Source organism: Oncorhynchus mykiss, chromosome 13 (assembly GCF_013265735.2).
Source record: "Oncorhynchus mykiss isolate Arlee chromosome 13, USDA_OmykA_1.1, whole genome shotgun sequence".
Taxonomy (NCBI): Eukaryota; Metazoa; Chordata; class Actinopteri; order Salmoniformes; family Salmonidae; genus Oncorhynchus; species Oncorhynchus mykiss.
In genome coordinates, this window is record NC_048577.1 from 53,767,467 (window position 1) to 53,778,282 (window position 10,816).

Consider the following 10,816-nt stretch of genomic DNA (forward strand, 5'->3'; position numbering starts at 1 on the left):
CTCACTCTCTAGCTGTCTAGTATATATCTCACTCTCTAGCTGTCTAGTATATATCTCACTCTCTAGCTGTCTAGTATATATCTCACTCTCTAGCTGTCTAGTATATATCTCACTCTCTAGCTGTCTAGTATATATATCTCTCTCTAGCTGTCTAGTATATATCTCACTCTCTAGCTGTCTTGTATATATCTCACTCTCTAGCTGTCTAGTATATATCTCACTCTCTAGCTGTCTAGTATATATATCTCTCTCTAGCTGTCTAGTATATATCTCACTCTCTAGCTGTCTAGTATATATCTCACTCTCTAGCTGTCTAGTATATATCTCACTCTCTAGCTGTCTAGTATATATCTCACTCTCTAGCTGTCTAGTATATATCTCTCTCTAGCTGTCTAGTATATATCTCACTCTCTAGCTGTCTAGTATATATCTCACTCTCTAGCTGTCTAGTATATATATCTCTCTCTAGCTGTCTAGTATATATCTCACTCTCTAGCTGTCTAGTATATATCTCACTCTCTAGCTGTCTAGTATATATCTCACTCTCTAGCTGTTTAGTATATATCTCACTCTCTAGCTGTTTAGTATATATCTCACTCTCTAGCTGTCTAGTATATATCTCACTCTCTAGCTGTTTAGTATATATCTCACTCTCTAGCTGTCTAGTATATATCTCACTCTCTAGCTGTCTAGTATATATCTCACTCTCTAGCTGTCTAGTATATATCTCACTCTCTAGCTGTCTAGTATATATCTCACTCTCTAGCTGTCTAGTATATATATCTCTCTCTAGCTGTCTAGTATATATCTCACTCTCTAGCTGTCTAGTATATATCTCACTCTCTAGCTGTCTAGTATATATCTCACTCTCTAGCTGTCTAGTATATATATCTCTCTCTAGCTGTCTAGTATATATCTCACTCTCTAGCTGTCTAGTATATATCTCACTCTCTAGCTGTCTAGTATATATCTCACTCTCTAGCTGTCTAGTATATATCTCACTCTCTAGCTGTCTAGTATATATCTCACTCTCTAGCTGTCTAGTATATATCTCACTCTCTAGCTGTCTAGTATATATCTCACTCTCTAGCTGTCTAGTATATATCTCACTCTCTAGCTGTCTAGTATATATCTCACTCTCTAGCTGTCTAGTATATATCTCACTCTCTAGCTGTCTAGTATATATCTCACTCTCTAGCTGTCTAGTATATATCTCACTCTCTAGCTGTCTAGTATATATATCTCTCTCTAGCTGTCTAGTATATATCTCACTCTCTAGCTGTCTAGTATATATCTCACTCTCTAGCTGTCTAGTATATATCTCACTCTCTAGCTGTCTAGTATATATCTCTCTCTAGCTGTCTAGTATATATCTCACTCTCTAGCTGTTTAGTATATATCTCACTCTCTAGCTGTCTAGTATATATCTCACTCTCTAGCTGTCTAGTATATATCTCACTCTCTAGCTGTCTAGTATATATCTCACTCTCTAGCTGTCTAGTATATATCTCACTCTCTAGCTGTCTAGTATATATCTCACTCTCTAGCTGTCTAGTATATATCTCACTCTCTAGCTGTCTAGTATATATCTCACTCTCTAGCTGTCTAGTATATATCTCACTCTCTAGCTGTCTAGTATATATCTCACTCTCTAGCTGTCTAGTATATATCTCACTCTCTAGCTGTCTAGTATATATCTCACTCTCTAGCTGTCTAGTATATATCTCACTCTCTAGCTGTCTAGTATATATCTCACTCTCTAGCTGTCTAGTATATATCTCACTCTCTAGCTGTCTAGTATATATCTCACTCTCTAGCTGTCTAGTATATATCTCACTCTCTAGCTGTCTAGTATATATCTCACTCTCTAGCTGTCTAGTATATATATCACTCTCTAGCTGTCTAGTATATATCTCACTCTCTAGCTGTCTAGTATATATCTCACTCTCTAGCTGTCTAGTATATATCTCACTCTCCAGCTGTTTAGTATATATCTCACTCTCTAGCTGTTTAGTATATATCTCACTCTCTAGCTGTCTAGTATATATCTCACTCTCTAGCTGTCTAGTATATATCTCACTCTCTAGCTGTCTAGTATATATCTCACTCTCTAGCTGTCTAGTAAATATCTCACTCTCTAGCTGTCTAGTATATATCTCACTCTCTAGCGGCAGGGTAGCCTAGTGGTTAGACTAGTAACCGGAAGGTTGCAAGTTCAAACCCTCGAGCTGACAAGGTAAACTCTATTTATTTATCCTCTCTGTATCTACTATATTTATTTCTCCTCTCTCTCTGTATCTATTTATTTCTCCTCTCTCTCTGTATCTACTCTATTTATTTCTCCTCTCTCTCTGTATCTATTTATTTCTCCTCTCTCTCTGTATCTACTCTATTTATTTCTCCTCTCTCTCTGTATCTATTTATTTCTCCTCTCTCTCAATCTACTCTATTTATTTATCCTCTCTCTCTGTATCTACTCTATTTATTTATCCTCTCTCTGTATCTATTTATTTCTCCTCTCTCTCTGTATCTACTCTTTTTATTTATCCTCGCTCTCTTTATCTACTCTATTTGTTTTTCCTCTCTCTGTATCTACTCTATTTATTTCTCCCCTCTCGCTACACTGAGTGGACAAATCATTAGGAACACCTTCCTAATATTGGGTTGCACCCCCATTTGTTAAATCCACTTCAATCAGTGTAGATTAAGGGGGGAAGACATATTAAAGAAGGATGAGACATGGATTGTATGTGTGCCATTCAGAGGGTGAATGCGCAAGACAAAATATTTCAGTGCCTTTGAACAGGATATGGTAGTAGGTGCCAGGCACACTGGTTTCAGTGTGTCAAGAACGGCAATGCTGCTGGGTTTTTCATGCTCAACAGTTTCCTGTGTGTATCAAGAGTGATCCAGCCAACTTTAAACAACTTTCTGAAGCATTGGAGTCAACATGGGCCAGCATCCTTGTGGAACGTTTTCAACACCTTGTGGAGTCCATGCCCCTGATGAATTGAGGTTGTTCTGAGGGCAACATGTTTTGTACACTCCGTGTTCTCTCCCTCTCCCTTCATCTATCTCTCTGTTTCATTTATGTAGAAGTCAGTCAGAGGCTTTGAGTGGGCCCACTCGGCCGTGAGAGAGAATGATCACCACTTCTGAGATCCTTTTCCTCTGTCTACCATCTGCATTTGGGTCTGATTGGCTGCTCATCCATGATAAGAAGCCACCGAGAGTTGAGTACCACAATGCCATCCCATCCCGATTTAATGGTCCGTGGTATCTCTTTTTGTCTTTACGGAGAGAGAAAAAAAGACAAGTCAATAGCTATTGACAATGGAAAGAGAGAAGAGAAACAATCTGAATCGTAAAGCTGCTCTATGAATCAGCTGGGATTTAATCCCCCCCTCCACTCTCTGCCACGGCTCTTGATGTGAGAATGACCTACATCCTGTGAGCTTGAGCATGCCTGCCTCTGCCTGCTTTCTAACAGGGAGGTGGTGAGGAGGACGTCCTCAGAGAGAGGTCTGGGGAGACAGGTTGATGTACGTGCTGCTGGTAAACTGAGGGATAAGCAGGACGGACTGGGGAGACTCCTTATTGAGTAGAACACGTGTAAATGTCAGTCTGTATGATTTACCACTGGGTGCTCAGTTCACATACAGTATAGTGTGTGTGTGTGTGTGTGTGTGTGTGTGTGTGTGTGTGTGTGTGTGTGTGTGTGTGTGTGTGTGTGTGTGTGTGTGTGTGTGTGTGTGTGTGTGTGTGTGTGTGTGTGTGTGTGTGTGTGTGTGTGTGTGTGTGTGTGTGTGTGTGTGTGTGAGTGAAGTGGGCTAGCATTTGGCCCAGATATCTCAGTGGTACTAATTACCTCAAATGAGGAAGCAGACTATCTGAGAACTAATATTGGACGAAGCACGTTTTAGCAGATGTTCAGCGCTGGTGTGGGGGGGGGGGGGGGGGGGTCCAAGGTCCTGGGCGGTTTGGTTGTAATTCATGGAGGAGTTTTCCTTTTGCCAGAGAGGAAGTCAAGAGCTCTCAGAAGTTCCAGTATACTGCTAGAGAGTGATGTGTTGTTTTACTAGTAGGTGGAACTGGAACGTGTCCCTAACAACAGATCCAGGATCAGATGTTTTTCCATCTCCCTAATGGTTAGGTTTAGCATTGGGGTACACTAATCTGATCCTAGATCTGTGGTTCGTCAGCCTTGTGTGTTGTTTTACAGCACACTAGCTATCACATCTTCATCCATGGAAGTGTCTGACTATGTGTGTATCTTAATTCCATACTTACATCTCTCTCTTTCACAGTACCTGAAGACCTTTCCTTGGAAGAGAGAGATGAGCTGTCAAACATACGACGCAGGAAAAAAGAGCTACTGGATGACATTGAGGTGAGTCAAGAAAATGAAAAGAAATGTCAAGATTTAATATTTTTTATAAAGATATCAGTCACCCTTGATATGATATGACTTTATGTGGGTGGCTAAAATGTTACTTTGACTCTAACCACTTACATTGAATCTGTTTGTTGATGTATAATGCACTGCTAAAACAACTAGAGTTCAGTTGTGAATTCAACCCAGCTAATTCTCCCTCTAATCCTGTTGGCAGCGGTTGAAGTTTGAGATTGCAGAGGTGATGACTGAGATCGAGCAGCTAACCTGCGTGGGGGAAAGGTGCGTAACACCCCCCCTTCAACACTCCTCCCCCCTCCTAGCTGCTGTTCCCTTCTCCTCTCCAAGTCGTCCAGCCACACACCTGTCCCAGTGTGGGTTAATAATCCATCTTTGTTTGTAGAGCTGAGCCGTCCCCTCTGCCAAACAGTTGATAAACGCCCCACAACCGCTCCTATTCAGGGACTGACAACTGATTGGCTGTTCAGGGCTCATTGGTGATGAGGTGGAGAGAGTGTGTGTTAGTGTGTGTGTCTTAGGTGCAGCTGGGGAATGGTTCAAGCTATTTTAGGACACAGGGAGAACACAGTATACACACATGCAATAATACACACACACACCTCACACACACACACACACACACACACACACACACACACGAACACAAAGAAAGGCATATGGTTTTCATTCATTTTTCATTAGACTGAGTTTGAGTTAGATTGAGTTTCTCCTGCTAATCAGTTAGTCGGTACAACAACCTACATGGTTGATGTTACAGTCCAAATGGAAAGACAAGTCAAAGATCCTTGTTTTTAGAAGATCATTACATTCTCATGTTCATAGCTGTCTTGGAACAGTAATAACTGAATCCAGCTGAATTTCTCCTGAACCCAGCCCTCTGTAAACTAACCGTGTAAACTCACTAACTCACCACAATACCGTTCAGTATCCTGGATAAATACTGTACGAAGTAGACAAATGTGACAGTTGACCTGGTGAACAAATACAGGCGTCAGTTGTTGATAATGCCACACCTGTTCTAGAGAGCTGATGGATCTCTCTGCTCTGTCCAATCACAGTAAAACAACACAAAGAAATAAACAGATCGCCATGGGAAGGAAGAAATTCAACATGGACCCCAAAAAGGTTTGTCTAAAGTCCATGCAATCCATGCTAAATACATGATTTACCCTCTTGCACTGATGTTAATCTGGTGTTATTGAATGTTTTCTGATTTCTATAAAAACAGATAGAAACTTACATGTGTACCTGTTATGCCTCCTTTAGCCATGTAGAAAAGGTTACACAATAAACCATGTCCATCAAAGATGTTATCTGTATGTTGTGTTATCTGTATGTTGTGTTATCTGGATGTTGTGTTATCTGTATGTTGTGTTATCTGGATGTTGTGTTATCTGTATGTTGTGTTATCTGGATGTTGTGTTATCTGTATGTTGTGTTATCTGGATGTTGTGTTATCTGTATGTTGTGTTATCTGGATGTTGTGTTATCTGGATGTTGTGTTATCTGGATGTTGTGTTATCTGGATGTTGTGTTATTTGGATGTTGTGTTATTTGGATGGTGTGTTATCTGGTTTTTGTGTTATCTGGATGTTGTGTTATCTGGATGTTGTGTTATCTGTATTAATGACTTATTGTAACGCCTCCTAGCTCTTCTTCAGGTCAAAACAGATAACCGTGTGTGTGTGTGTGTGTAGCTTGGAGTGCTAACCAAACTGTGTGTGTCTTCCAGGGGATCCAGTTTCTGTTGGAGAACGACCTTCTCCAGCACACTCCTGAGGACGTATCCCAGTTCCTCTACAAAGGAGAGGGCCTCAACAAAACTGTCATAGGGGACTACTTAGGAGAGAGGTAACAAACACACTGCTCTAACCTCCTCTGTTTTCATCTCGCTCTCCCTCTTTCCCCCTCTACCTCTTTCTCCCTTCTCTCCCTCCCTCTCTCTTTCCTACACTCTGTCCATCTCTCAGGGATATTTCTCCCTCTCTCTTTCCTACACTCTGTCCATCTCTCAGGGAGATTTCTCCCTCTCTCTTTCCTACACTCTGTCCATCTCTCAGGGAGATTTCTCCCTCTCTCTTTCCTACACTCTGTCCATCTCTCAGGGAGATTTCTACCTCTCTCTTTCCTACACTCTGTCCATCTCTCAGGGAGATTTCTACCTCTCTCTTTCCTACACTCTGTCCATCTCTCAGGGAGATTTCTCCCTCTGTGCGTGTATAAGCCCGGGCATAAAGCCTCGGGAAATGGATTGTCTGGATTTACGGAGCACAGCGGCGACAGTAGACAAGGGGCCATGCCAGTAAAACAGAGATCTGCTCTGCCTGGCTACATGTGTTTCATATCTACGACACGTGGGCCACCTCGCAGGAATGTGACTGTCAAAACAACCTGTGTAGCAAATGGACAGAGCAGAGTCTGAGGCTGGCTCTGTGGTTGGGATACATCGTTTTCTTTAGAAAATGCCCTTAAGAAAGCAACAACATCTTGTATGTTAAGTTGGTTGAATGCACAAACAAATAGCAATTTATTACGACCTGCAATCTTATCATATTGTATAACGGTTTGAAAGAGTCATAATCTAGAGAAGGGGTGGAGTTGGGTTTAAAAAGGGTCTCTCCCCTAACAGACATTTCAGTTCCTAATGGATTGAAACACACTTTACCTCTAATACTTTACCTCTAATAGTTCTGTTTTTGGAAGTGCTAGACTGATCTTGACTAACACTGAATACCAGACATTTCCTGACCTGAATCTGAACCTCATCTCAGGGACGACTTCAACCTCAAGGTGTTGCAGGCGTTCGTAGACCTTCATGAGTTTGCAGATCTCAACCTCGTACAGGCTTTACGGTGAGCTGTTTCTGCATATTACTGGACTAAGATTCCCAGCTGTTTATCACATTTAAAAAAAATAATATAGTAGTATTTATTATTGATAATGTGCAGTCAATACACTTTATAATGATGTCCTGCTTTCAATACACTTTATAATGATGTCCTGCTTTCAATACACTTTATAATGATGTCCTGCTGCTTTCAATACACTTTATAATGATGTCCTGCTGCTTTCAATACACTTTATAATGATGTCCTGCTTTCAATACACTTTATAATGATGTCCTGCTTTCAATACACTTTGTAATGATGTCCTGCTTTCAATACACTTTATAATGATGTCATGCTGCTTTCAATACACTTTATAATGATGTCCTGCTTTCAATACACTTTATAATGATGTCCTGCTTTCAATACACTTTATAATGATGTCCTGCTTTCAATACACTTTATAATGATGTCCTGCTTTCAATACACTTTATAATGATGTCCTGCTTTCAATACACTTTATAATGATGTCCTGCGTTCAATACACTTTATAATGATGTCCTGCTTTCAATACACTTTATAATGATGTCCTGCTTTCAATACACTTTATAATGATGTCCTGCTTTCAATACACTTTATAATGATGTCCTGCTGCTTTCAATACACTTTATAATGATGTCCTGCTGCTTTCAATACACTTTATAATGATGTCCTGCTGCTTTCAATACACTTTATAATGATGTCCTGCTTTCAATACACTTTATAATGATGTCCTGCTGCTTTCAATACACTTTATAATGATGTCCTGCTGCTTTCAATACACTTTATAATGATGTCCTGCTTTCAATACACTTTATAATGATGTCCTGCTGCTTTCAATACACTTTATAATGATGTCCTGCTTTCAATACACTTTATAATGATGTCCTGCTGCTTTCAATACACTTTATAATGATGTCCTGCTTTCAATACACTTTATAATGATGTCCTGCTTTCAATACACTTTATAATGATGTCCTGCTGCTTTCAATACACTTTATAATGATGTCCTGCTGCTTTCAATACACTTTATAATGATGTCCTGCTGCTTTCAATACACTTTATAATGATGTCCTGCTGCTTTCAATACACTTTATAATGATGTTCTGCTGCTTTCAATACACTTTATAATGATGTCCTGCTGCTTTCAATACACTTTATAATGATGTCCTGCTTTCAATACACTTTATAATGATGTCCTGCTTTCAATACACTTTATAATGATGTCCTGCTGCTTTCAATACACTTTATAATGATGTCCTGCTGCTTTCAATACACTTTATAATGATGTCCTGCTGCTTTCAATACACTTTATAATGATGTCCTGCTTTCAATATACTTTATAATGATGTCCTGCTGCTTTCAATACACTTTATAATGATGTCCTGCTGCTTTCAATACACTTTATAATGATGTCCTGCTGCTTTCAATACACTTTATAATGATGTCCTGCTGCTTTCAATACACTTTATAATGATGTCCTGCTGCTTTCAATACACTTTATAATGATGTCCTGCTTTCAATACACTTTATAATGATGTCCTGCTTCCAATACACTTTATAATGATGTCATGCTGCTTTCAATACACTTTATAATGATGTCCTGCTTCCAATACACTTTATAATGATGTCATGCTGCTTTCAATACACTTTATAATGATGTCCTGCTTCCAATACACTTTATAATGATGTCCTGCTTTCAATACACTTTATAATGATGTCCTGCTGCTTTCAATACACTTTATAATGATGTCCTGCTGCTTTCAATACACTTTCTAATGATGTCCTGCTTTCAATACACTTTATAATGATGTCCTGCTGCTTTCAATACACTTTATAATGATGTCCTGCTGCTTTCAATACACTTTATAATGATGTCCTGCTGCTTTCAATACACTTTATAATGATGTCCTGCTGCTTTCAATACACTTTATAATGATGTCCTGCTTTCAATACACTTTATAATGATGTCCTGCTGCTTTCAATACACTTTATAATGATGTCCTGCTGCTTTCAATACACTTTCTAATGATGTCCTGCTTTCAATACACTTTATAATGATGTCCTGCTGCTTTCAATACACTTTATAATGATGTCCTGCTGCTTTCAATACACTTTATAATGATGTCCTGCTGCTTTCAATACACTTTATAATGATGTCCTGCTTTCAATACACTTTATAATGATGTCCTGCTTTCAATACACTTTTGGAGCCTCTGTTTTCTTTCTCATTTGGTTTTCCTGTGTTCTATCCTCTTTCTCTCTCTCTCTCGCTCTCTCTCTCTCGCTCTCTCTCTCCCTCTCTCTATCTTTCTCTCTGCTAGTGTAGACAGTTTCTGTGGAGTTTCAGACTGCCTGGTGAGGCTCAGAAGATCGATCGTATGATGGAGGCCTTCGCTTCGCGGTACTGCTCCTGCAACCCCGGTGTCTTCCAATCCACAGGTACACACACACACACACACACGTTGGACAGACCCTGTCATAAAGAGCAGCGCCAGACCACCCCTGCCTTAGATCAATGCGTCAGTTTGTTGAAAAGGAAGTCTTGAATTGCTATAACGATTAAAAACCCAAATACCGGTACACTCACATTTCTAGAATCACTCACTATCAGTCGGTACTTGACTCTCTGTCCGATGACTTAATGCACTTTGTTGCTGACAGACTTGCGGTTCATTGTTGCTGTGTCATCACTACTTGCATGGCTCCTCTAATAAGGACTTTGATCACTGGTCAATAACAGAGGGTCATTAGTGACTAGTGAAGCACGCTCAGGCCACACGTTGTCTCTGTAGAGACATGTATTGTCTAGGACGTATATGATATTGTGTCATGTCAGCTCTATGTTCTATCTGCAGTGTTGTGTCCCCTGTCCCAGTAACCAGTGGTGGGTTGATGTGTGGTCTTGGCCTCATGAATATGGATGTGTTGCAGTGGTGACACGCTGACTTAGTTATAGCTGCTTCTGCTGCGTCCCCCTGGGGACTGGTGCCCCGACACACACCAGGTTAAAACGGCCAGGGGTTATAGAACAGAGTGGGGTGGTGGGGGAAGTAGGTGGTAGAGTCATGATTACAAAGTCATAGCGGCGCGCGCACACACACACACACACACTCAACCCCCCCCCCCCCCCCCCCACACACACACACTTCACACCACCTATCCCTGCTGTCCTCCCCAGACACATGTTATGTCCTGTCCTTCGCCATCATCATGTTGAATACCAGCCTCCACAACCCCAACGTCAGAGACAAGCCCCCCGTAGAGAGATTCATCTCCATGAACAGAGGCATCAACGAGGGAGGAGACCTGCCAGAGGACCTACTCAGGGTGAGAGTGTGTGTTTGATGTGTGGAGTGGGGGGGTTGGATATGGTTGATGAGTGTGTGTTTGGTGTGTGGAGTGGGGGGGTTGGATATGGTTGATGAGTGTGTGTTTGGTGTGTGGAGTGGGGGGGTTGGATATGGTTGATGAGTGTGTGTGGTGTGTGGAGTGGGGGGGTTGGATATGGTTGATGAGTGTGTGTTTGGTGTGTGGA

At 40.8% G+C, this 10,816-nt stretch overlaps 1 protein-coding gene across 1 annotated transcript in view; it reads left to right on the plus strand.

Annotated features, from left to right (window-relative positions):
* Window positions 1–10,816, plus strand: part of cyth3b (cytohesin 3b) — a 48,426-nt gene that overhangs the window by 24,340 nt on the left and 13,270 nt on the right. Inside the window, exons 2-8 of the mRNA XM_036941512.1 lie at window positions 4,308–4,390; window positions 4,611–4,675; window positions 5,473–5,539; window positions 6,147–6,265; window positions 7,186–7,266; window positions 9,608–9,720; window positions 10,460–10,608. Coding sequence (XP_036797407.1) covers window positions 4,308–4,390; window positions 4,611–4,675; window positions 5,473–5,539; window positions 6,147–6,265; window positions 7,186–7,266; window positions 9,608–9,720; window positions 10,460–10,608 — 677 coding nt within the window. The remainder of the gene's footprint in view (window positions 1–4,307; window positions 4,391–4,610; window positions 4,676–5,472; window positions 5,540–6,146; window positions 6,266–7,185; window positions 7,267–9,607; window positions 9,721–10,459; window positions 10,609–10,816) is intronic.